Below are 26,410 nucleotides of genomic sequence, written 5' to 3' on the forward strand. Positions count from 1 at the left end.
GTTTCTGGAGGGTCCCCGAGCCCCTGAGGAGTTCCTGGAGGGTCTCGGAGCCCCTGAGGGGTTCCTGGAGGGTCCCCGAGCTCCTGAGGGGGTCCCGGAGGTTCCTGAAGGGTTGCCGGAGGCTCCCGGGGGTCCCCGAGCCCCTGATGGGGTCCCGGAGGGTCCTGGAGGGTCCCCGAGCCCCTGAGGGGGTCCCGGAAGGTCTCGGAGGTTCCCGGGGGTGTCCCGGGGGTCCCGCAGCCCCTGATGGGGTCCCGGAGGGTCCTGGAGGGTCCCCGAGCCCCTGAAGGGGTCCTGGAAGGTCCCGGAGGTTCCCGGGGGTGTCCGGGGGGTCCCGCAGCCCCTGAGGGGTTCCCGGAGGGTCCTGGAGGGTCCCCGAGCCCCTGAAGGGGTCCTGGAAGGTCCCGGAGGTTCCCGGGGGTGTCCCGGGGGTCCCGCAGCCCCTGAAGGTGTCCCGGGGGTGTCGCGGGGATCCCCGAGCCCCTGAGGGGGTTCCCGGAGACTCCCGGGGATCCCCGAGCCCCTGAGGGGCTCCCGGAGGGTCCCGGAGGGTCCCGCAGCCCCTGAGGGGGTCCCGGATCTCCTGAGCGGTTCCCGGAGGCTCCCGGGGGGTTCCCGGGGGTCCCGGACCTCCTGAGGGGTTCCCGGGGGTTCCCGGAGGCTCCCGGGGGGTTCCGGAGGGTCCCGGATCTCCTGAGGGGGGTCCCGGGGGGTCCCGCAGCCCCTGAGGGGTTCCCGGAGGTTACCGGGGGCTCCCGGGGGGTTCCGGAGGGTCCCGGATCTCCTGAGGGGGTCCCGGAGGCTCCCGGGGGGGTCTCTGAGGGTCCCCGATGCCCTGCGGGGTTCCCTGGGGGGTTCCTGAGGCCCCTGAGGGGTTCCCGGGGGGGGTCCGGGCCCTTTCCGCGCTCCCGGCGCGCGCGGCCGAGGGGAGGGGGCGTGGCCGGCGCCGAGGGCCGCGCGCAGGCGCGGGAGGGGGCGGGGCCTGCGGCTCGCGCTGCGCGTGCGCGGGAGGAGGGGCGGGGCCTAAATTTAAAGGGACAGGCGGCGTTTTCTAAATTTTTTTTTTTTTTTTTAAAAAAAAGGGGGGGGGGGAGGGGCGCGTTTCGCATCACGTGACCCGAGCTGCCGCTTCCCCTCCCCCTCCCTCCCCTCCCCCCCCAATAAACAACTCCGCGGTCTCGTTTGTGGTTTTTATTAACGGCGAAATCATCGATAATTAATTAATAGCGGGGTGGGAAGGGGGAGGGGCGGGGGGAGGGGGAGGGTGTGGGGGGAGGGGTGACACCGTCGTGGGTGGGGGGGGGAGGGGGATGGGGGGGAGGGGCGGTCACAGCTCCGGTCACATGCGGGGCGCTCCGGGGGGGTCAGGCCAGCGCCAGCACTGCGGGGGGGGGAGGGGGGGACAGAGGGGTCACCGAGGGGTCACTGAGGGGTCACCGAGGGGTCACCAGGTGTCCTCAGGTGCCCCCCAGGTGCCCCCCAGGTACACCCAGTGTCCCCCCAGGTGTGTCCCAGCTGCCCCCAGATGTCCCCAGCCATCCCCAGGTGACCCCAGGTGCCCCTCAGGTGCCCCCAGGTTGCCCAAGGTGCCCCCAGGTACCCCCAGTGTCTCCCAGGTGCCCCCAGGTGTCCCCCCAGGTCCCCCCATTCCCCCCCAGGTACCCCCAGGTGCCCCCCAGGTGCCCCAGGTGTCCCCAGGTGCCCCCCAGGTACCCCCAGCTGTCCCCAGGTGCCCCCAGGTCCCCCCAGGTCCCCCCAGGTCCCCCCAGGTGCCCCCCAGGTCCCCCCAGGTACCCCCAGGTGCCCCCCAGGTCCCTCCAGGTGCCCCCAGGTGCCCCCAGGTGCCCCCAGGTGCCCCCCAGGTGCCCCCGTCTCACCTGTCAGCGCCTCCTGTGCGAAGTACTTGACGTCGACGTCCTGGTCCTGCGTCAACTTCTCCAGCACCGGCTTCACCTCAGTCTGCAGCGTCCTGGGACGGACACACGGACAGGGGAGGGACAGGGGAGGGACACACGGACAGGTGAGGGACACACGGACAGGGGAGGGACACACGGACAGGTGAGGGACACACGGACAGGGGACGGACACACGGACAGGTGAGGGACAGGGGAGGGACACACGGACAGGGGAGGGACACACGGACAGGGGAGGGACACACGGACAGGAGAGGGACACACGGAGAGGTGAGGGACAGGGGACGGACACACGGACAGGTGAGGGACAGGGGAGGGACACACGGACAGGGGAGGACACACGGACAGGTGAGGGACACACGGACAGGTGAGGGACACACGGACAGGTGAGGGACACACGGACAGGTGAGGGACAGGTGAGGGACACACGGAGAGGGGAGGGACACACGGAGAGGGGAGGGACACACGGACAGGGGAGGGACACACAGACAGGTAAGGACACATGGACAGGGGAGGACACACAGACAGGTGAGGACACACGGACAGGTGAGGACACACGGACAGGAGAGGACACACAGACAGGTGAGGGACACACGGACAGGGGACGGACACACGGACAGGGGAGGGACACACGGACAGGTGACGACACACGGACAGGTGAGGGACACATGGACGGGACGGACACATGGACAGGGGAGGGACACACGGACAGGGCAGGACACACGGACAGGGGACGGACACACGGACAGGTGATGCAGGTGTGACCCAGGGCCAGGTGTGTGACAGGGCCAGGCACCGCCCCAGCACAGCCACAAAGGGGAGCAGTGCCAGTCCAAACCAGTCCAAACCAGTATAAACCAGCCCAAACCACTCTAAACCAAGCCAAACCAGTATAAACCAGTATAAACCAGTATAAACCAGTATAAACCAGTATAAACCAGCCCAAACCAATCCAAACCCGCCCAAACTAGCCCAAATCAGCCCAAACCATTACAAACCAGCCCAAACCAGTATAAACCAGTCTAAGCCATTATAAACCAGTATAAACCAGTCTAAACCAGCCCAAACCAGTCTAAACCAACCCAAACCAGTCTAAACCAACCCAGACCAGTCTAAACCAGCCCAAACCAATCCAAACCATTATAAACCAGTATAAACCATTATAAACTATTATAAACCAGCCCAAACGAGTATAAACCAGTATAAACCAGTATAAACCAATATAAACCAGCGCAAACCAACCCAAACCAGTCTAAACCAGCCCAGACCAGTCCAAACCCACCCAAACTAGCCCGAATCAGCCCAAACCAGCCCAAACCATTACAAACCAGCCCAAACCATTAAAAACCAGCCCAAGCCAGTATAAACCAGTATAAACCAGTATAAACCATTAAAAACCAGTATAAACCATTACAAACCAGTATAAACCAGCCCAAACCAACCCAAACCAATCCAAACCAGCCCAGACCAGTCCAAACCCGCCCAAACTAGCCCAAATCAGCCCAAACCAGCCCAAACCATTACAAACCAGTATAAGCCAGTATAAACCATTATAAACCAGCCCAAACCAGTCTAAACCAGCCCAGACCAGTCCAAACCCGCCCAAACTAGCCCAAACTAGCCCAAATCAGCCCAAACCAGCCCAAACCATTACAAACCAACCCAAACCAGCCCAAACCATTACAAACCAGCCCAAACCAGCCCAAACCAGTATAACCCAGTACAACCCAGTACAAGCCAGTTCGGCCCCGGCAGGTACCCGCTGTCCAGGATGGGCCCGATGCGCTGCAGCGACTTGGCCACGTTGAAGCGGACGTTGGCCACGGCGTCGGCCGCCATGCGCAGCACCGTGGGCAGCATCTGCGTGGTGGTCACCTCCTGGCCACACACCTCGGACAGCACCTGCGCGGGCACGCGGCCGGTCCGGGGCTGCCCGGGTACCCCCCGGTGTGCCCGGGTACCCCCCAGGTGTGCCCGGGTACCCCCCAGGTACCCCCCAGGTGTGCCCGGGTACCCCCCAGGTGTGCCCGGGTACCCCCCAGGTACCCCCCAGGTGTGCCCGGGTACCCCCAGGTGTGCCCGGGTACCCCCCAGGTGTGCCCGGGTACCCCCCAGGTACCCCCCAGGTGTGCCCGGGTACCCCCCAGGTGTGCCCGGGTACCCCCCAGGTACCCCCCAGGTGTGTCCAGATACCCCCAGGTGTGCCCGGGTACCCCCCAGGTGTGCCCGGGTACCCCCCAGGTGTGTCCAGGTACCCCCCAGGTGTGCCCGGGTACCCCCCAGGTACCCCCCAGGTGTGTCCAGATACCCCCAGGTGTGCCCGGGTACCCCCAGGTGTGCCCGGGTACCCCCCAGGTGTGCCCAGGTACCCCCAGGTGTGCCCGGGTACCCCCCAGGTGTGCCCAGGTACCCCCCAGGTGTGCCCGGGTACCCCCCAGGTACCCCCAGGTGTGCCCGGGTACCCCCCAGGTACCCCCCAGGTGTGTCCAGATACCCCCAGGTGTGCCCGGGTACCCCCCAGGTGTGCCCGGGTACCCCCCAGGTACCCCCCAGGTGTGTCCAGATACCCCCAGGTGTGCCCAGGTACCCCCCAGGTGTGCCCGGGAGTGCCCAGGTGTCCCCCCAGGTGTGCCCAGGTGTGCCCAGGTACCCCCCAGGTGTGCCCGGGAGTGCCCAGGTGTCCCCCCAGGTGTGCCCAGGTGTGCCCAGGTACCCCCCAGGTGTGCCCAGGTGTGCCTGAGTGTGCCCAGGTACCCCCCAGGTGTGCCCGGGTGTGCCCAGGTGTCCCCCCAGGTGTGCCCAGGTGTGCCCAGGTGTGTCCAGGTGTCCCCAGACACTGCTGGTTGCCCCCAGTAGCCCTCCCAGTCCCCCCAGTAGCCCCCCAGTAGCCCATCTCACGTTGATGCAGAAGAGCGTGGTCATGCGGTGCAGGTAGCTGGGGTCGGTGGTTACCCCAGTCCCCCCAGTTCCCCCAGTTACCCCAGTTCCCCCAGTAGCCCCAGTTCCCCCAGTAGCCCCAGTAGCCCTCCCAGTCCCCCCAGTAGCCCCGCTCACGTTGATGCAGAAGAGCGTGGTCATGCGGTGCAGGTAGTTGGGGTCAGTGGTTACCCCAGTCCCCCCAGTCCCCCCAGTTCCCCCAGTAGCCCCAGTAGTCCCAATCCCCCCAGTAGCCCCAGTAGCCCTCCCAGTCCCCCCAGTAGCCCCCCAGTAGCCCATCTCACGTTGATGCAGAAGAGCGTGGTCATGCGGTGCAGGTAGTTGGGGCCGGTGGTTACCCCAGTTCCCCCAGTACCCCCAGTACCCCCAGCTCCCCCAGTACCCCCAGTTCCCCCAGTAGCCCTCCCAGTCCCCCCAGTAGCCCGCTCACGTTGATGCAGAAGAGCGTGGTCATGCGGTGCAGGCAGTTGGGGTCGGTGGTTACCCCAGTTCCCCCAGTAGCCCCAGTCCCCCCAGTACCCCCAGTTTCCCCAGTAGCCCTCCCAGTTCCCCCAGTAGCCCTCCCAGTCCCCCCAGTAGCCCCCCAGTAGCCCCCCAGTAGCCCCACTCACGTTGATGCAGAAGAGCGTGGTCATGCGGTGCAGGCAGTTGGGGTCGGTGGTTACCCCAGTCCCCCCAGTCCCCCCAGTTCCCCCAGTTACTCCAGTAGCCCCAGTAGCCCTCCCAGTCCCCCCAGTAGCCCCCCAGTAGCCCCCCAGTAGCCCGCTCACGTTGATGCAGAAGAGCGTGGTCATGCGGTGCAGGTAGTTGGGGTCGGTGGTTACCCCAGTCCCCCCAGTTCCCCCAGTTACCCCAGTTCCCCCAGTAGTCCCAATCCCCCCAGTAGCCCCAGTAGCCCTCCCAGTAGCCCCAGTAGCCCTCCCAGTCCCCCCAGTAGCCCGCTCACGTTGATGCAGAAGAGCGTGGTCATGCGGTGCAGGCAGTTGGGGTCGGTGGTTCCCCCAGTTCCCCCAGTCCCCCCAATCCCCCCAGTACCCCCAGTTCCCCCAGTAGCCCCAGTAGCCCCAGTAGCCCTCCCAGTCCCCCCAGTAGCCCGCTCACGTTGATGCAGAAGAGCGTGGTCATGCGGTGCAGGCAGTTGGGGTCGGTGGTTCCCCCAGTTCCCCCAGTCCCCCCAATCCCCCCAGTACCCCCAGTTCCCCCAGTAGCCCCAGTAGCCCCAGTAGCCCTCCCAGTCCCCCCAGTAGCCCGCTCACGTTGATGCAGAAGAGCGTGGTCATGCGGTGCAGGTAGTTGGGGTCGGCGGCCATGGCCAGCACCTTGGGCACGATGGTGCCCTGGGCCCAGGTGTGCCCGAAGCGCTCCACCAGCTTGCGCAGGTTACTGGTGGCGGCCTCGCGGATGGCGTACACTGCGGGCAACCAGTACGGACCAGTATGGACCAGTACGGACCAGTATGGACCAGTACGGACCGGCATAAACCGGGATAAACCGGGATAAACCGGTACGGATCGGTACGGATCGGTACGGACCGGTACGGACCAGTACAGGGCAGTACGGGGCAGTACGGACCAGTATGGACCAGTACGGACCAGTATAAACCGGGATAAACCGGTATGGATCGGTACGGATCGGTACGGACCAGTACGGACCAGTATGGACCAGTACGGACCGGCATAAACCGGGATAAACCGGTATGGATCGGTACGGATCGGTACGGACCAGTATGGACCAGTACGGACCGGCATAAACCGGGATAAACCGGTATGGATCGGTACGGATCGGTACGGACCAGTATGGACCAGTACGGACCGGCATAAACCGGGATAAACCGGTATGGATCGGTACGGATCGGTACGGATCGGTACGGACCAGTACGGACCAGTATAAACAGGTATAAACCAGTATAAACCAGTATAAATCGGTACGGATCGGGGACCAGTATGGACCAGTACGGACCAGTATAAACCGGGATAAACTGGTATAAATCAGTACGGATCGGTACAGACCAGGATGGACCAGTATGGACCAGTACGGACCAGTATAAACCGGTATAAACCAGTATAAACCGGTATAAATCAGTACGGATCGGTACAAACCACTAGGGACCAGTACGGACCAGTATAAACCGGTATAAATCAGTACGGATCGGTACAAACCACTAGGGACCAGTACGGACCAGTATAAACCGGTATAAATCAGTACGGATCGGTATGGACCAGTATGGACCAGTATAAACCGGTATAAATTAGTACGGATCGGTACCGACCAGTATGGACCAGTACGGACCAGTATAAACCGGGATAAACCAGTATAAACCGGTATGGATCAGTACGGACCAGTATGAACCAGTACGGGGCAGTACGGACCAATACGGACCAGTATGGACCAGTATAAACCGGTATAAACCAGTATAAGTCAGTACGGATCGGTACCGACCAGTACGGACCACTATAAACCAGTATAAACCAGTATAAATCAGTACGGATCGGTACGGACCAGTATGGTCCAGTACGGACCAGTATAAACCGGTATAAAATGGTATAAATCAGTACGGATTGGTACAGACCAGTATGGACCAATATAAACCAGTATGGACCAGTACGGGGCAGTACGGACCAGTACAGACCAGTATAAACTAGTATGCACCAGTACGGACCAGTATAGACCAATACGGACCAAGATGGACCAGTACGGAACAGTACAAACCAGTATAAACCAGTACGGACCAGTACCGCCCGCCCCCGGCTCCCAGTTTGCACCAGTTACTGCTGGCAGGGCTGTACGGCATAGCAAGGGACACACCAGTATAGACCAGTAGCTCCCAGTAACCCTCCCAGTAGCCCTCCCAGTGGTTCCCAGTAGCTCCCAGTAGCTCCCAGTACCGTGGTCCACCAGCCAGGCCATGCAGAGCGAGTTCAGCTTCTCATCGAAGAACTCCACGCCCTGTGGGGAGAGAAACCAGTATGGACCAGTACAGACCAGTATGGACCAGTACAGATGCACGCAGAGCAGGAGAAACCAGCACAAACCAGTATGAACCAGTAGGAACCAGTACGGACCCCTACAAACCCGTACAGACGCACACAGAGCACAACGAACCAATACAAACCAGTATGGACCGGTACGGACCAGTATGAACCGATGCCCTCCCAGTACAGACCAGTGCGCTCCAGTGAACCCACGCGACGCCACACAACTCCTCCCAGTATATCCCAGTACAGACCAGTGCCTCCCAGTATGGCCCAGTACCCCCATACACTGCCGTAACTCCCTCCCAGTGCCTCCCAGTTCCCTCCCAGTCCCTCCCAGTATGGCCCAGTGCCCACATACACTGCCATAACCCCCTCCCAGTATATCCCAGTACAGACCAGTGCCCTCCCAGTCCCTTCCAGTGCCTCCCAGTATATCCCAATCCCTCCCAGTATGGCCCAGTACCCCCATACACTGCCATAACTCCTTCCCAGTATATCCCAGTGCCTCCCAGTATATCCCAGTGCCTCCCAGTACCCCCATACACTACTCTAAGCCCCTCCCAGCACCTCCCAGTGCCCTCCCACTATATCCCAGTACATCCCAGTGTCTCCCAGTACCCCCATACACTGCCATAACCCCCTCCCAGTGCCCTCCCAGTATATCCCAGTGCCTCCCAGTTCCCTCCCAGTGCCCTCCCACTATATCCCAGTGCCTCCCAGTTCCCTCCCAGTGCCTTCCCAATATATCCCAGTTCCTTCCCAATATATCCCAGTATATCCCAGTACAGACCAGTACCCCCATACACTACTGTAACCCCCTCCCAGTGCCTCCCAGCGGTTCCCAGTGGTTCCCAGTCCATCCCAGTCCCTCCCAGTGCCTCCCAGTGCTCACCAGCTGGCCGGCCAGCAGCGGCATGTACTCGATGATGGCCAGCTGGACACACCACAGCCCCCTCCCAGTATAACCCAGTATATCCCAGTGCCCCCATACACTGCTCTAACCCCCTCCCAGTGCCTCCCAGCAGTTCCCAGTCCCTCCCAGTGGTTCCCAGTGCCTCCCAGTGTGTCCCAGTACCCCCATACACTGCCATAACCCCCTCCCAGTGCCCTCCCAGTGCCTCCCAGTTCCCTCCCAGTGCCCCCATACACTGCTCTAACCCCCTCCTGGTGCCTCCCAGTGCCCTCCCAGTGCCTCCCAGTGCTCACCAGCTGGCCGGCCAGCAGCGGCATGTACTCGATGATGGCCAGCTGGACACACCACAGCCCCTCCCAGTCTATCCCAGTATATCCCAGTGCCCCCATACACTGCTCTAACCCCCTCCCAGTGCCTCCCAGTGCCTCCCAGTGGTTCCCAGTCCATCCCAGTGCTCACCAGCTGGCCGGCCAGCAGCGGCATGTACTCGATGATGGCCAGCTGGACACACCACAGCCCCCTCCCAGTCCATCCCAGTATATCCCAGTACCTCTGTACACTGCTATAACCGCCTCCCAGCGGTTCCCAGTGCCTCCCAGTGGTTCCCAGTCCCTCCCAGTGCCTCCCAGTGCTCACCAGCTGGCCGGCCAGCAGCGGCATGTACTCGATGATGGCCAGCTGGACACACCACAGCCCTTCCAGTATAACCCAGTACCTCTGTACACTGCTATAACCCTCTCCCAGTGCCTCCCAGTGGTTCCCACTGGTTCCCAGTGCCTCCCAGTCCCTCCCAGTCCGTACCAGCTGGCCGGCCAGCAGCGGCATGTACTCGATGATGGCCAGCTGGACACACCACAGCCCCCTCCCAGTATATCCCAGTACCTCTGTACACTGCTATAACCCCCTCCCAGCGGTTCCCAGTGCCTCCCAGTGGTTCCCAGTGCCTCCCAGTCCCTCCCAGTGCTCACCAGCTGGCCGGCCAGCAGCGGCATGTACTCGATGATGGCCAGCTGGACACACCACAGCCCCTCCCAGTATAACCCAGTACCTCTGTACACTGCTATAACCGCCTCCCAGTGCCTCCCAGCGGTTCCCAGTGGTTCCCAGTGCCTCCCAGTCCCTCCCAGTGCCTCCCAGTGCTCACCAGCTGGCCGGCCAGCAGCGGCATGTACTCGATGATGGCCAGCTGGACACACCACAGCCCCCTCCCAGTATATCCCAGTCTATCCCAGTGCCCCCATACACTGCTATAACCTCCTCCCAGCGGTTCCCAGTGCCTCCCAGTCCCTCCCAGTGCCTCCCAGTGCTCACCAGCTGGCCGGCCAGCAGCGGCATGTACTCGATGATGGCCAGCTGGACACACCACAGCCCCTCCCAGTCTATCCCAGTATATCCCAGTGCCCCCATACACTGCTATAACCCCCTCCCAGTGGTTCCCAGTGCCTCCCAGCGGTTCCCAGTCCCTCCCAGTCCCTCCCAGTCCGTACCAGCTGGCCGGCCAGCAGCGGCATGTACTCGATGATGGCCAGCTGGACACACCACAGCCCCTCCCAGTCTATCCCAGTATATCCCAGTGCCCCCATACACTGCTATAACCGCCTCCCAGCGGTTCCCAGTGCCTCCCAGTGGTTCCCAGTCCCTCCCAGTCCCTCCCAGTGCTCACCAGCTGGCCGGCCAGCAGCGGCATGTACTCGATGATGGCCAGCTGGACACACCACAGCCCCTCCCAGTATAACCCAGTATATCCCAGTGCCCCCATACACTGCTCTAACCCCCTCCCAGCGGTTCCCAGTCCCTCCCAGTATATCCCAGTGCTCACCAGCTGGCCGGCCAGCAGCGGCATGTACTCGATGATGGCCAGCTGGACACACCACAGCCCCTCCCAGTCTATCCCAGTATATCCCAGTGCCCCCATACACTGCTATAACCGCCTCCCAGCGGTTCCCAGTGCCTCCCAGCGGTTCCCAGTCCCTCCCAGTCCCTCCCAGTGCTCACCAGCTGGCCGGCCAGCAGCGGCATGTACTCGATGATGGCCAGCTGGACACACCACAGCCCCTCCCAGTATAACCCAGTATATCCCAGTGCCCCCATACACTGCTCTAACCCCCTCCCAGCGGTTCCCAGTCCCTCCCAGTCCCTCCCAGTGCTCACCAGCTGGCCGGCCAGCAGCGGCATGTACTCGATGATGGCCAGCTGGACACACCACAGCCCCTCCCAGTCTATCCCAGTATATCCCAGTACCTCTGTACACTGCTTTAACCCTCTCCCAGTCCCTCCCAGTGGTTCCCAGTGCCTCCCAGTGCCTCCCAGTGCTCACCAGCTGGCCGGCCAGCAGCGGCATGTACTCGATGATGGCCAGCCGCACGCGCCACTTGGCATCCTCGGCCAGCTCGACGATGGCCGGCAGCAGCGACTGCGAGAGCTGCCGGATGCCGATGACCTCGTTGACGCAGTCCAGGTTCGAGATGATGTTCAGCCGCACCTCGGGGCACTGGGAGGCGACTGGGACTTACTGGGAGGCGCCGGGAGCCCGCCGAAGGCTCGCGTGGGGGTGAGGGGAGGGATTGGGAGGGGACTGGGAGGGACTGGGAAGGGGTTTGGGGCCTTGCGTGGGGGTGTTGGGAGGGACTGGGGGGGACGTAAATGCTCATATGAAGATACTGGGAGGGACTGGGAAGGACTGGGAGGGACTGGGAGGGACTGGGAGAGACCTAAAGCCTTGTATGAAGATACTGGGAGGGACTGGGAGGGACTGGGAGGGACTGGGAGGGACTGGGAAGGGCTCGTGGCCTTGCATGAGAGTGCTGGGAGAGACTGGGAGGGACTGGGAAGGACTGGGAGGGACTGGGAGGGACCTAAAGCCTTGTGTGAAGATACTGGAAGGGACTAGGAAGGACTGGGAATGATTGGGAGGGACTGGGAGAGACCTAAGGCTTTGTATGAAGATACTGGGAGGGACTGGGAGGGACTGGGAAGGGCTCGTGGCCTTGCATGAGAGTGCTGGGAAAGACTGGGAGGGACTGGGATGAACTGGGAGGGACTGGGAAACACTGAGAAGAACTGGGAAGGGCTCGCGGCCTTGCATGAGGGTGCTGGGAGGGATTGGGATGAACTGGGAGAGACTGGGAAAGACCCAAAGTCTTGTATGAAGATACTGGGAGGGACTGGGAGGGACTGGGAGGGACTGGGAGGGACTGGGAGGGGTTTGTGCCTTGCATGAGGGTGCTGGGAGGGATTAGGAAGGAGCTGGGGGCTGCTGAAAAGGAACTGGGACAGACTGGGATGAACTGGGAGGGATTGGGATGAACTGGAAGAAACTGAGATGAACTAGAAGGGACTGGGAGAGACTGAGAAGGACTGGGATGAACTGGGATGGACTGGGATGAACTCAGAGGCACTGGGAGGGACTGGGATGAACTGGGAGGGACTGGGAGGAGCTGGCAGCTGTGCCCAGGTGTGTGCCCAGGTGTGCCCAGGTGTGTGCCCAGGTGTCCCCAGGTGTGCCCAGGTGTGTGCCCAGCTGCATCACCTCGTCCTTGAGCTGTGCCAGGAACAGGGGCAGCAGCTGTGTCCCCCCCAGGTGTGTGCCCAGGTGTGCCCAGGTGTGTGCCCAGGTGTGTGCCCAGGTGCGTCACCTCGTCCTTGAGCTGTGCCAGGAACAGGGGCAGCAGCTGTGTCCCCCCAGGTGTGTGCCCAGGTGTGTGCCCAGGTGTGCCCAGGTGTGCCCAGGTGCGCCCAGGTGTGCCCAGGTGCGTCACCTCGTCCTTGAGCTGTGCCAGGAACAGGGGCAGCAGCTGTGTCCCCCCCAGGTGTGTGCCCAGGTGTGTCCCTGGCTGTGCCCAGGTGTGCCCAGGTGTGTGCCCAGGTGTGTGCCCAGGTGTGTGCCCAGCTGCATCACCTCGTCCTTGAGCTGTGCCAGGAACAGGGGCAGCAGCTGTGTCCCCCCCAGGTGTGTGCCCAGGTGTGTGCCCAGGTGTGCCCAGGTGTGCCCAGGTGCGTCACCTCGTCCTTGAGCTGTGCCAGGAACAGGGGCAGCAGCTGTGTCCCCCCCAGGTGTGCCCAGGTGCGTGCCTGGCTGTACCCAGGTGTGTGCCCAGGTGCGTCACCTCGTCCTTGAGCTGTGCCAGGAACAGGGGCAGCAGCTCTGTCCCCCCTCAGGTGTGTGCCCAGGTGTGTGCCCAGGTGTGTGCCCAGGTGTGTGCCCAGGTGCGTCACCTCGTCCTTGAGCTGTGCCAGGAACAGGGGCAGCAGCTGTGTCCCCCCCAGGTGTGTGCCCAGGTGTGCCCAGGTGTGTGCCCAGGTGTGCCCAGGTGCGTCACCTCGTCCTTGAGCTGTGCCAGGAACAGGGGCAGCAACTCTGTCCCCCCCAGGTGTGTGCCCAGGTGTGTCCCTGGCTGTGCCCAGGTGTGTGCCCAGGTGTGCCCAGGTGTGTGCCCAGGTGTGTCCCCAGGTGTGCCCAGGTGTGCCCAGGTGTGCCCAGGTGTGTGCCCAGGTGTGCCCAGGTGTGCCCAGGTGTGCCCAGGTGCGTCACCTCGTCCTTGAGCTGTGCCAGGAACAGGGGCAGCAGGTGCTCCACGGTGTTGTCCTTGCCCAGGATGGGCGACAGCCCCATGATCACCGATGCCAGCGCCGACTTCACGTGCTGGTTGGCGTCCGACACCAGCTCCTGCCACAGGTACGCGGCTGGGGGGGCACCTGCGCCTCCCGCCTGGCCCCGCCTACCCCAAGGTGGCCCCGAGGTGGCCCAGGTGTGTCCCCAGGTGTCCCCAGGTACCCCAAGGTAGCCCCAAGGTGGCCCAGGTGTGTCCCCAGGTGTCCCCAGCCATCCCCAGGTGTGTCCCAGGTGTCCCCAGGTACCCCAAGGTGGCCCCAAGGTGGCCCCAAGGTGGCCCCGAGGTGGCCCCGAGGTGGCCCAGGTGTGTCCCCAAGTGTCCCCAGGTACCCCAAGGTAGCCCCAAGGTGGCCCAGGTGTGTCCCACGTGGCCCCAAATACCCCAAGGTGGCCCCGAGGTGGCCCAGGTGTGTCCCAGGTGTGTCCCCAGCCATCCCCACGTGGCCCCAGGTACCCCAAGGTGGCCCCGAGGTGGCCCAGGTGTGTCCCGGGGGTGGCCCGGCTCCCTTTGGTGTCTCCCAGGTGTGTCCCCAGCCATGCCCAGATGTCCCCAGGTACCCCAAGGCAGCCCCAAAGTAGCCCCAAGGTGGCCCAGGTGTGTCCCAGGTACGTCCCCAGGTGTCCCCAAGTACCCCAAGGTAGCCCCAAGGTGGCCCAGGTGTGTCCCCAGGTGTCCCCAGATACCCCAAGGTAGCCCCAAGGTGGCCCCAAGGTGGCCCAGGTGTGTCCCAGGTACGTCCCCAGGTGTCCCCAGGTACCCCAAGGTAGCCCCAAGGTGGCCCAGGTGTGTCCCCAGGTGTCCCCAGATACCCCAAGGTAGCCCCAAGGTGGCCCCAAGGTGGCCCAGGTGTGTCCCAGGTGTGTCCCCAGGTGTCCCCAGGTACCCCAAGATAGCCCTAAGGTGGCCCAGGCGTGTCCCCAGGTGTCCCCGGCCATCCCCAGGTGTTTCCCCAGGTGTCCCCAGGTACCCCAAGGTAGCCCCAAGGTGGCCCAGGTGTGTCCCAGGTGTGTCCCCAGATGTGTCCCAGGTACCCCCAGATGGCCCCAAGGTGTTCCCACGGTGGCCCGGCTCCCTTTGGTGTCCCCAGGTGTGTCCCAGGTGTCCCCAAGGCAGCCCCAAGGTGGCCCAGGTGTGCCCCAGGTGTGTCCCCAGCCATCCCCAGGTGTGCCCAGGTGCCCACAGGTGTGCCCAGGTGCCCCCATGTGTGCCCAGGTGTATCCCCAGGTGCCCCCAGGTGTATCCCCAGCCATCCCCAGGTGCCTCCCAGCCATCCCCAGGTGCCCCCAGGTACCCCCAGCTGTCCCCAGGTGCCCCCAGGTGTGCCCCAGGTGTCCCCAGGTGTGCCCAGGTGCGCCCAGGTGTGCCCCAGGTGTGTCCCAGCTGCCCCCAGGTGCCCCCCAGGTGCGCCCAGGTGCCCCCAGGTGTGCCCAGGTGCCCCCAGCTGTCCCCAGGTGCCCCCAGGTGTGCCCAGGTGTGCCCAGGTGTATCCCCAGCCATCCCCAGGTGTGCCCCCAGGTGTGCCCGGCGCTCACCTTGATGCAGGGCAGGATCTGGCCCATGATCACGGCCTCGCGGCAGTCGGGGGAGAGATTCTCACAGAACTCTGGGGACGGCGGGGGGGCGTCAGAGGGGGGAGGGGACGGCACGGGGGGGGGAGGGGACACTGGGGGGGGGAGGGGACATCAAAGGGGGGGAGGGGACGTTGGGGGGGAGGGGACAGCACGGGGGGGAGGGGACGTTGGGGGGGAGGGGACGTTGGGGGGGGATGGGGGACATTGGGGGGGTTGGGGATATCAAGGGGGGGTTTGGGGATGTCAGGGGGGCTTGGGGACACTGGGGGGGGGGTTGGGGACATTTGGGGGGGTTTGGGGACATTTGGGGGGGGTCGGGGACACTGAGGGGGGCTTGGGGACATGGAGGGGGGGTTGGGGACATCAAAGGGGGGGGTTGGGGACATTTGGGGGGGGTTGGGGACATGGAGGGGGGGGTTGGGGACATCAAAGGGGACATTGGGGGGGGTTGGGGACATCAAAGGGGAGGGTTGGGGACATGGAGGGGGGGTTGGGGACATCAAAAGGGGGGGGTTGGGGACATTTGGGGGGGGTTGGGGACATGGAGGGGGGGGGTTGTGGCCAGCAGGGGGGTTTGGGGACATGAAGGGGGGGGTTGGGGACATCAAAGGGGGAGTTGGGGACACTGGGGGGGGTGGGGGACATGGAGGGGGGGGTGGGGACATCAAAGGGGGGGGTTGTGGCCACGGGGGGGGTGGGGGACACGGAGGGGGGGGGTTGGGGACATCCTGGGGGGGGTTGGGGACATCAAAGGGGGGGTTGTGGCCACCGTGGGGGTTTGGGGACACGGGGGGGGGGGGCTGTGGCCACCAAGGGGGGTTGGGGACATCAAGGGGGGGCTGTGGCCACCAAGGGGGGTTGGGGACATCAAGGGGGGGTTGTGGCCAGCGGGGGGGGTTGGGGACATGGAGGGGGGGGGTTGGGGACATCCTGGGGGGGGGTGGGGGACACGGAGGGGGGGGCTGTGGCCACTGGGGGGGGTTGGGGACACGGAGGGGGGGGCTGTGGCCACTGGGGGGGGTTGGGGACACAGAGGGGGGGGCTGTGGCCATCAAAGGGGGGGTTGTGGCCAGCGGGGGGGGTTGGGGACACGGAGGGGGGGGCTGTGGCCACTGGGGGGGGTTGGGGACACGGAGGGGGGGGCTGTGGCCACTGGGGGGGGTTGGGGACACAGAGGGGGGGGCTGTGGCCATCAAAGGGGGGGTTGTGGCCAGCGGGGGGGGTTGGGGACACGGAGGGGGGGGGCTGTGGCCACGGGGGGGGTTGGGGACACGGAGGGGGGGGGGCTGTGGCCACTGGGGGGGGTTGGGGACATTTGGGGGGGGCTGTGGCCACTGGGGGGGGTTGGGGACACGGAGGGGGGGGCTGTGGCCAGCGGGGGGGGGGTTGTGGCCACGGGGGGGGTTGGGGACACGGAGGGGGGGCTGTGGCCACCGGGGGGGTTTGGGGACATTTGGGGGGGGCTGTGGCCACTGGGGGGGGGTTGTGGCCACGGGGGGGGTTGGGGACACGGAGGGGGGGGCTGTGGCCAGCGGGGCCGGCGCGGGGGTGGCCGCCGCTGACCTTTGACCTTGTGCGAGGCGGCCGCCCGGACCTCGGCCTCGCAGTCCTTCATGAGGCTCTGGAAGGCGCCCACCAGGTCGGTCTTGGTGATCTCGGGGCCCACGGCGCGCTGCAGCTGCGGGGCACGGCGGGCGGTGTGCCAGGTGTGCCAGGTGTGCGCACAGGGGTGCCCAGGTACCCCCAGGTGTGCCAGGTGTGCCAGGTGTGCACACAGGTGTCCCCAGGTGTGCACACAGGGGTGCCCAGGTACCCCCAGGTGTGCCAGGTGTGCACACAGGGGTGCCAGGTGTGCACACAGGTGTGCCAGGTGTGCGCACAGGGGTGCCCAGGTACCCCCAGAGCTGTCCAGGTGTGCACACAGGGGTGCCCAGGTACCCCCAGGTGTGCCAGGTGTGCCCACAAGGGTGCCCAGGTACCCCCAGAGCTGCCCAGGTGTGCACACAGGGGTGCCCAAGTACCCCCAGAAGTGCCCAGGTGTGCCCACAAGGGTGCCCAGGTACCCCTAGAGCTACCCAGGTGTGCACACAGGGGTGCCCAGGTACCCCCAGACGTGCCCAGGTGTGCCAGGTGTGCACACAGAAGTGCCCCCAGGTGTGCCCACAGGTGTGCCAACAGATGTGTCCAGGTGTGACTCCAGGTGTGCCCCGAGGTCTCCCTGGGTGTGCCCAGGTGCCCCCAGGGGTGCCCAGGTGCCCCCAAGTGTGTCCCAGGTGCCCCCAGGTGTCCCCAGGTGCTCCCAGGTGTCCCCAGGTGCCCCCAGCTGTCCCCAGACCCCTCCCCGGGTGCCCCCAGAGGTGCCCAGGTGCCCCCAGCTGTCCCCAGACCCCTCCCCAGGTGCCCCCAGGTGTCCCCAGACCCCTCCCCAGGTGCCCCCAGCTCCCCCCAGGTGCCCCCAGACCCCTCCCCAGGTGCCCCCAGGGGTGCCCAGGTTCCCCCAGGTGCCGCCAGCTCCCTCCCAGGTGCCCCCAGCTCCCCCCAGGTACCCCCCCAGGTGCCCCCAGCTCCCCCCCAGCTCCCCCCAGGTGCCCCCAGCTCCCCCCCAGCTCCCCCCAGGTGCCCCCAGACCCCTCCCCAGCTGCCCCCAGGGGTGCCCAGGTGCCCCCAGGTGCCCCCAGCTCCCCCCAGGTGCCCCCAGACCCCTCCCCAGCTGCCCCCAGAGGTGCTCAGGTGCCCCCAGGTGCCCCCCCAGGTGCCCCCAGGTGCGTGCCCACCTCGGTGAACTTGTCGGCCACCATGTAGCGCACGCGCCAGGACTTGTCCTCGGCCGCCTGGCGCAGCGTGGGCATCACCAGCCCCTCGAGCTCCTCCTGCGGCAGCAGCTGCGCGATGCTCACGCACGCCTCGACCGCCAGCAGCCGCACCGAGTCCTGCGGGGCCGCGCCAGCGCCGGGGGTGCCCACAGGTGAGCCCCAGGTGTGCCCCAGGTGTGCCCCAGGTGTGCCCCAGGTGTGCCCTCAGGTGAGCACCAAGTGAGCCCCAGGTGTGCCCACAGGTGTGCCCCAGGTGTGCCCCAGGTGAGCCCCAGGTGAGCACCAGGTGAGCCCCAGCTGTGCCCCAGGTGAGCACCAGGTGAGCCCCAGGTGTGCCCTCAGGTGTGCCCCAGGTGTGCCCCAGGTGTGCCCTCAGGTGTGCCCCCAGGTGTGCCCTCAGGTGTGCCCACAGGTGAGCCCCAGGTGTGCCCAGGTGTGCTCCCACGTCAGCCCCGGGGTGCCCTCAGGTGTGCCCTCAGGTGTGCCTCAGGTGTGCCCCAGGTGTGCCCTCAGGTGTGCCCCAGGTGTGCCCACAGGTGTGCCCCTAGGTGTGCCCCAGGTGTGCCCCCAGGTGAGTGCCCAGGTGTGCCCACAGGTGTGCCCAGGTGCCCCCCAGGTGCCCCAGGTGTGCTGAGATGCTCTCCAGGTACCCCCAGGTGCCCCCCAGGTGTGCTGAGATACCCCCCAGGTGCCCCCAGGTGCTCCCAGGTACCCCCCAGATGTGCTGAGATGCCCGCCAGGTACCCCCAGGTGCCCCCCAGGTGCCCCCCAGGTGCCCGCACCTGCTCGTCGGAGGCCAGGTTGGAGAACATGGGGATGATCTCGCTCTTGACGTGCTCCAGCTCCAGCACCTTGGCGAACTCGCCCAGCTTGGAGGCGGCGGCGCGGCGCACCATGGGCGTGTCGTCCGAGCACAGGTTCCGGAAGTACCTGCGGCCACCGCCCCGGTGAGGGACCTGGGCCACCGGGCCACCCGGCCACCCGGCCACCCAGGGGTCATGGGGGTGAGGGGAGGAGCCGGCGGGGAGCTGGAGGGGGTTGGGGACACCAAGGAGGGGTTGGGGACATCAAGAAGGGGTTGGGGACATCAAAATTGGGGTTGGGGACATCAAGAAGGGGTTGGGGACATCAAAATTGGGATTGGGGACTCCAAAATGGGGTTGGGGACACCAAAATTGGGGTTGGAGACACCAAAATTGGGGTTGGGGACATCAAAACAGGGTTGGGGACACCAAAATTGGGGTTGGGGACACCAAAATTGGGTCATGGACACCAAGATGGGGTTGGAGACACCAAAATTGGGGATGGAGACACCAAAATTGGGGTTGGGGACACCAAAATTGGGGTTGGGGACACCAAAATTGGGTCAGGGACACCAAGATGGGGTTGGGGACCCCAAGGTGGGGTTGGGGCCTCCAAAATGGGGTTGGGGACTCCAAAACGGGGTTGGGGACACCAAGGTTGGGTTGGGGACTCCAAGGTGGGGTTGGGGACTCCAAGGTGGGGCTGGGACACCAAAATTGGGGTTGGAGACACCAAAATTGGGTCAGGGACACCAAGATGGGGTCGGGGACTTCAAGGTGGGTTTGGGGACTCCAAAACGGGGTTGGGGACACCAAGGTTGGGTTGGGGACATCAAGGTTGGGTGGAGGACCCCAAGGTTGGGTGGAGAACACCAGAGATGAGTTGGAGACCCCGAGGCTGGATCAGGGACACCAAGGTTGGGTCAAGGACACCAAAGTTGGGTTAAGAACCCCAAAGTTCGGTTGGGGACCCCGAGGTTGGGTTGGGGACATCAAGGTGAGGTTGGGGACCCCAAGGTTGGGTCAAGGACCCCGTGGTTGGGTGGAGGACCCCGAGGGTGGGTCAAGGACACCAAGGTTGGGTCAAGGACACCAAGGTTGGGTGAAGAACCCCAAGGTTGGGTTGGGGACCCTGCGGTTGGGTGGAGGACCCCGCGGTTGGGTGGAGGACCCCGCGGTTGGGTGGAGGACCCCAAGGTTGGGTGGAGGACCCCAAGGTTGGGTCAAGCACCCTGAGGTTGGGTCAAGGACACCAAGGTTGGGTAGAGGACACCAGAGATGAGTTGGAGACCCTGAGGTTGGGTGGAGGACCTCGAGGTTGGGTCAAGGACACCAAGGTTGGGTCAAGAACCCCAAGGTTGGGTTGGGGACCCCGCGGTTGGGTCAAGGACCCTGAGGTTGGGTGGAGGACCCTGAGGTTGGGTGGAGGACATCAAGTTGGGTGGAGGACACCAGAGATGAGTTGGAGACCCCGAGGTTGGATCAGGGACCCCAAGGTTGGGTGAAGAACCCCGAGGTTGGGTCGAGGACTGAGGTTGGGTGGAGGACCCCGCGGTTGGGTCAAGGACACCAAGGTTGGGTCAAGGACCCCAAGGTTGGGTTGGGGACACCAAGGTTGGGTCAAGGACCCCAAGGTGGGGTTGGGGACCCCGAGGTTGGGTTGGGGACATCAAGTTGAGGTTGGGGACCCCAAGGTTGGGTCAAGGACCCCGCGGTTGGGTGGAGGACCCCGAGGTTGGGTCAAGCACCTTGAGGTTGGGTCAAGGACACCAAGGTTGGGTGGAGGACCCCAAGGTTGGGTCAAGGACCCCGAGGTTGGGTCAAGGACCCCAAGGTGGGGTTGGGGACCCCAAGGTTGGGTTGGGGACATCAAGGTGAGGTTGGGGACCCCATGGTTGGGTCAAGGACCCCAAGGTTGGGTGGAGGACCCCGTGGTTGGGTGGAGGACCCTGAGGTTGGGTCAAGTACACCAAGGTTGGGTGGAGGACACCAGAGATGAGTTGGAGACCCTGAGGTTGGGTGGAGGACCTCGAGGTTGGGTCAAGGACACCAAAGTTGGGTGAAGAACCCCAAGGTTGGGTGAAGAACCCCAAGGTTGGGTCAAGGACCTTGAGGTTGGGTCAAGGACACCAAGGTTGGGTGGAGGACCCCAAGGTTGGGTCAAGGACCCCGAGGTTGGGTCGAGGACACCAAGGTGGGGTTGGGGACCCCGAGGTTGGGTTGGGGACATCAAGGTGAGGTTGGGGACCCCATGGTTGGGTCAAGGACCCCGAGGTTGGGTGGAGGACCCCGTGGTTGGGTGGAGGACCCTGAGGTTGGGTCAAGGACACCAAGGTTGGGTGGAGGACACCAGAGATGAGTTGGAGACCCTGAGGTTGGGTGGAGAACCTCGAGGTTGGATCAAGGACACCAAAGTTGAGTGAAGAACTCCAAGGTGGGGTTGGGGACTCCGCGGTTGGGTGGAGGACCCCAAGGTTGGGTCAGGGACCCCAAGATTGGGTCAAGGACACCAAGGTTGGGTGGAGGACACCAGAGATGAGTTGGAGACCCCGCGGTTGGGTCAAGGACCTCGAGGTTGGGTCAAGGACCCCGCGGTTGGGTCGGGGACCCTGAGGTTGGGTCGGGGACCCCGCGGTTGGGTGGAGGACCCCAAGGTTGGGTCAAGGACCCCGAGGTTGGGTCGAGGACACCAAGGTGGGGTTGGGGACCCCGAGGTTGGGTTGGGGACATCAAGGTGAGGTTGGGGACCCCATGGTTGGGTCAAGGACCCCGAGGTTGGGTCGGGGACCCCGCGGTTGGGTGGAGGACCCCGCGCTGACCCCGCGCTGACCCCGCGGTCACTCACTGGCGCAGCTCGGCCTTGACGGGGCTGGAGACGCGCGGGTAGCAGACGCTGAAGAGGCCGCAGGCCGAGGTCCGCGACGTGAACCAGTCGCCGCCCGCCAGGCGCTTGACCAGCGGCACGAAGTGGCCCTCGAGGTCCGGCGGCGAGTGCTCGTGGGACACGGCCCGCAGAGACTCCACCGCCTTGTCCCGCACCACCGTCTCCTCCACCGTGGCCAGGCTCTCCAGCGGCGGCTGCGGGACGGACAAACGGACGCGGGGTGGGCAGGGGGACGTGGGGTGGGCAGAGGGACGCGGGGGGGACGGAGGGATGTGGGGTGGGCAGAGGGATGTGGGGCAGACAGGGGGATGTGGGGTGGACAAATGGACACGGGGTGGACAAATGGACACGGGGTGGACAGAGGGACACGGGGTGGACAGAGGGATGTGGGATGGACAAATGGACACGAAGTGGACAGAGATGTGGAGTGGACAGAGGGATGTAGGGTGGACAAATGGACACGGGGTGGGCAGAGGGACACGGGGTGGACAGAGGGACACGGGGTGGACAGAGGGATGTGGGGTGGACAGAGGGACGTGGGGTGGACAAATGGACACGGGGTGGACAAATGGACACGGGGTGGGCAGAGGGACACGGGGTGGACAGAGGGATGTGGGGTGGACAGAGGGACGTGGGGTGGACAAATGGACACAGGGTGGGCACATGGACAGAGGGTGGGCACAGGGACGTGGGGTGGACAGAGGGATGTGAGGTGGACAAATGGACACGGGGTGGACAAATGGACACGGGGTAGGCACAGGGATGTGGGGTGGACAGAGGGATGTGGGGTGGACAGAAGGACGCGGGGTGGACAGAGGGACGTGGGGTGGGCACATGGACAGAGAGTGGACAGAGGGACACAGGATGGACAAATGGACACGGGGTGGGCAGGGGGATGTGGGGTGGGCAGAGGGACACGGGGTGGACAGAGGGACGTGGGGTGGACAGAGGGACACGGGGTGGACAGAGGGATGTGGGGTGGACAGAGGGACACAGGATGGACAGAGGAATGTGGGGTGGACACATGGACAGAGGGTGGACATAGGGACACAGGGTGGACAAATGGACACGGGGTGGGCAGGGGGACGTGGGGTGGACAAATGGACACGGGGTGGACAGAGGGACACGGGGTGGACAGAGGAATGTGGGGTGGACAGAGGGATGTGGGGTGGGCAGAGGGACACGGGGTGGGCAGAGGGATGTGGGGTGGACAAATGGATGTGGGGTGGGCAGAGGGACACGGGGGGACAGAGGGACACAGGGTGGACAGAGGAATGTGGGGTGGACACATGGACAGAGGGGGGACAGAGGGGGGACAGAGGGACACGGGGTGGACAAATGGACACGGGGTGGACAGAGGGACGTGGGGTGGACAGAGGGATGTGGGGTGGACAAATGGACGTGGGGTGGACAAAGGGATGTGGGGTGGACAGAGGGACGGACGTATGAGCGAAATGGGACAGGTGTGGGGTCCCCAGGTGGGTTTTGGGGATCCCAGGTGGGTTTGGGGATCCCAGGTGTGAATTTCGGGTTCCCAGGTGTGGTTTTTGGGGTCCCAGGTGGGTTTTTGGGGATCCCAGGTGGGTTTTGGGGAGTCCCCGGGTGGGGTTTGGGGATCCCAGGTGGGGTTTGGGGGTCCCCAGGTGGGGTTTGGGGGTCCCCAGGTGTGGTTTGGGGTCCCCAGGTGTGAATTTCAGGTTCCCAGGTGTGGTTTTTGGGGTCCCAGGGGCGGTTTGGGGGTCCCCAGGTGGGTTTTAGCTCCTCCCAGGTAGGATTTAGGGAGTCCCCAGGTGGGTTTGGAGATCTCCAGGTGGGTTTTGGGGGTCCCAGGTGGGGTTTCGGGGGTCCTAATTATGGTTTGGGGGTCCCAGGTGGGTTCTGGGGGGTCCCAGGTGTGGTTTTGGGGGGTCCCAGGTGTGGTTTTGGGGCTCCCCAGGTGTATTTCGGGGGTCCCAGGTGTGGTTTTGGGGGTCCCCAGGTGGGGTTTAGCCCCTCCCAGGTGTGATTTTAGGATTCCCAGGTGTGGTTTTGGGGTCCCAGGTGGGTTTTTTGGGCTCCCAGCTGTGATTTTGGGTTCCCAGCTGTGATTTTCGTGTTCCCAGGGAGGCTTTTTGGGGTTCCCAGGTGGGTTTTGGGGTTCCCAGCTTCCCAGGTCTGATTTTTAGGGTCCCAAGCAGGTTTTTGGGGTCCCAGGTGTGATTTTCAGGGTCCCAAGAAGGTTTTTGGGGTCCCAGGTGGGTTTTTGGGGTTCCCAGGTGGGTTTTTGGGGTTCCCAGGTGGGTTTTTCGGGGTCCCAAGCAGGTTTTTGGGTTCCCAGGCAGGGTTTTGGGGTTCCCAGGTCTGATTTTTAGGGTCCCAAACAAGTTTTTGGGTTTCCAAGCAGGTTTTTGGGGTTCCCATGTGCGATTTTGGGGGTCCCAAGCAGGTTTTTGGGGTTCCCATGTGCGATTTTGGGGGTCCCAAGCAGGTTTTTGGGGTTCCCAGGTGGGTTTTTCGGGGTCCCAAGCAGGTTTTTGGGGTTCCCAGGTCCGATTTTCAGGGTCCCAAGCAGGTTTTTGGGGTTTCCAGGTGCAATTTTTGGGTCCCAGTGGGGTTTTTGGGGTTCCCATGTGCGATTTTGGGGGTCCCAAGCAGGTTTTTGGGGTTCCCAGGTGGGTTTTTTGGGGTCCCAAACAGGTTTTTGGGGTTCCCAGGTCCGATTTTCAGGGTCCCAAGCAGGTTTTTGGGGTTTCCAGGTGCAATTTTTGGGTCCCAGTGGGTTTTTGGGGTTCCCACATCTGATTTTTAGGGTCCCAAGCAGGTTTTTGGAGTTCCCAGGTGGGTTTTTTGGGGTCCCAGGTCCGATTTTGAGGGTCCCAAGAATGTTTTCGGGGTCCCATGTGGGTTTTTGGGGTTCCCAGGTGGGTTTTTCGGGGTCCCAAGCAGGTTTTTGGGTTCCCAGGCAGGTTTTTGGGGCTCCCAGGTCTGATTTTTAGGGTCCCAAACAAGTTTTTGGGTTTCCAAGCAGGTTTTTGGGGTTCCCATGTGCGATTTTGGGGGTCCCAAGCAGGTTTTTGGGGTTCCCAGGTGGGTTTTTCGGGGTCCCAAGCAGGTTTTTGGGGTTCCCAGGTGGGTTTTTGGGGGTCCCAAGCAGGTTTTTGGGGTTTCCAGGTGCAATTTTTGGGTCCCAGTGGGGTTTTTGGGGTTCCCACATCTGATTTTTAGGGTCCCAAGCAGGTTTTTGGGGTTCCCAGGTGGGTTTTTCGGGGTCCCAAGCAGGTTTTTGGGGTTCCCAGGTGGGTTTTTCGGGGTCCCAAGCAGGTTTTTGGGGTTCCCAGGTCCGATTTTCAGGGTCCCAAGCAGGTTTTTGGGGTTTCCAGGTGCAATTTTTGGGTCCCAGTGGGGTTTTTGGGGTTCCCACATCTGATTTTGAGGGTCCCAAACAGGTTTTTGGGTTTCTAAGCAGGTTTTTGGGGTTCCCAGGTGGGTTTTTGGGGTTCCCAGGTGGGTTTTTCGGGGTCCCAAGCAGGTTTTTGGGGTTCCCAGGTGGGCTTTTCGGGGTCCCAAGCAGGTTTTTCACCTACCAGCAGGCAGTGCACGAACTCGGGGCCCCCGACGAGGGCGGTGAAGGTGCCGAGCTGCTCGGCCAGCGCCAGCAGCACCTCGTCCTCATCGTAGATCGTGTCTGGGGACAGCGCCGGTGACACCCCCGTCACCTCCAGCACCTGCCAATCACCCCCAGGCCCCGCCCACCGCCCCCAAGCCCCGCCCACTCCCCCGCCAATCGGAGCTCGGGGTTGATTTTGGGGGGGGGAAGGAGAGGAATTTGGGACCCCCCCCCCAGGGCCTCCCCAGCCCAACCCAGCCCTGGGGGACCCTCGCCCCGGTACCGGTGAGGAAAGGCAGGAGCTCGCTGCGGGTCCGCTCCACGCCCAGCGCCAGCGCGATGGTCGAGAGCTTCTTGATGCTGTTGAGCCGCAGCTGCCGCGGAAAAACGGGAAAAAAATGGGAAAATCTGGGGAAAAAAAACCTCGGGAATTCCCCGCTCGAAAGGGTGCTTTGTGGGGGGGGAGGGGGGGGGTGGGGTAGCTCCCGTTTTGGGCGGGAATTCCACCTCGGAGGGGGCAAAAACGGCTGCTTGGGCCTCGTGAGGGTGAGCTGAGCTTGCCCACGGCAACTAAACCCCTGCAGGGGCAACTAAAGCCCCTCCCCCCGGGGGGAGAACCGAGCCCTCCCGGGGGCAACCAAAGCCGGCCAAGGGGCAACGGAAGCCCCCTCACGAGGGAAGCCCCGCCCCCGGCGCGACGCAGCCAATCAGGAGCGCCGTCTCACGGCTCCGCAGCAGCGCCGCGGCAGAGAGGAGCCTCCCGATTGGCTCGGCGCAGTCCCGCCCGCAGCGGGCGGCAGCCAATGGCGGGCGGCGCCGCCTCGGGCTCGTGCTGCCATTGGCCGCAGCGAGGCGAGGGGGCGGGGGGAACGGCCGCGCTGCCCCGCCGCTAGGGGGCGCTGCAAGAGGGCGGGGTGGATTCTCCTCCTCTCCCCCCCCCCCCAACCGGCGCGCTGCGGACCAATCAGAACGCGCCTAACAAAACACAAGGCGGCCGCCAGCCAATAGGAGCGCGCCTTTCACCCCAACCGCCCCGGCGACGAGATCGTCCCCCACAGAAGTAACGCCGCTTCCCATTAGCCGGCGCCTGAGGGGGGCAGGCCGCCTCCGCCAATCAGAGCGGCCGTCTCATGCTGGCCGCCAGAAGCGGCGCCGCGGCGAGGGCGCGATGGCGGCCGGGTTCCCCCCCCCCCCCACCCCGAGGCCGCGGAGGCTCCCCGGGGATCGCGAGCGGGGCCCGGGGGGATCGCGGCGAGGCCCCGAGAGCGGTACCTGCACGTCCTCGTTACGGAGCTCGTCGATGAGGACCGCGATGGGGTAAAGCGAATCGTCGCCGTCCGCCGCCGCCATCTTCGCCGCCGCCGCCGCCGCCGCCCCGGCTCTGAGGGGCCGTACGGGGCCG

The 26,410-nt window shown here is 64.3% G+C and overlaps 1 protein-coding gene across 1 annotated transcript; it reads right to left on the reverse strand.

Moving 5' to 3' along the window:
* Positions 1-1,302: 1,302 nt before the first annotated feature.
* Positions 1,303-26,410, reverse strand: LOC138101617 (serine/threonine-protein phosphatase 2A 65 kDa regulatory subunit A alpha isoform). Its single transcript, XM_068999385.1, has 15 exons — positions 26,281-26,410; positions 25,292-25,382; positions 24,986-25,086; positions 21,384-21,616; positions 18,518-18,665; positions 17,697-17,852; positions 16,486-16,600; positions 14,884-14,954; positions 13,270-13,404; positions 11,056-11,229; positions 7,736-7,796; positions 6,107-6,261; positions 3,673-3,815; positions 1,878-1,969; positions 1,303-1,381 (listed from the first exon to the last, which is right to left on the reverse strand). The coding sequence occupies exons 1-15, from the start codon at positions 26,356-26,358 to the stop codon at positions 1,365-1,367; spliced, it is 1,770 nt and encodes a 589-aa protein (XP_068855486.1). The 5' UTR covers positions 26,359-26,410; the 3' UTR covers positions 1,303-1,364.

Source organism: Aphelocoma coerulescens, unplaced genomic scaffold, assembly GCF_041296385.1.
Source record: "Aphelocoma coerulescens isolate FSJ_1873_10779 unplaced genomic scaffold, UR_Acoe_1.0 HiC_scaffold_363, whole genome shotgun sequence".
Taxonomy (NCBI): Eukaryota; Metazoa; Chordata; class Aves; order Passeriformes; family Corvidae; genus Aphelocoma; species Aphelocoma coerulescens.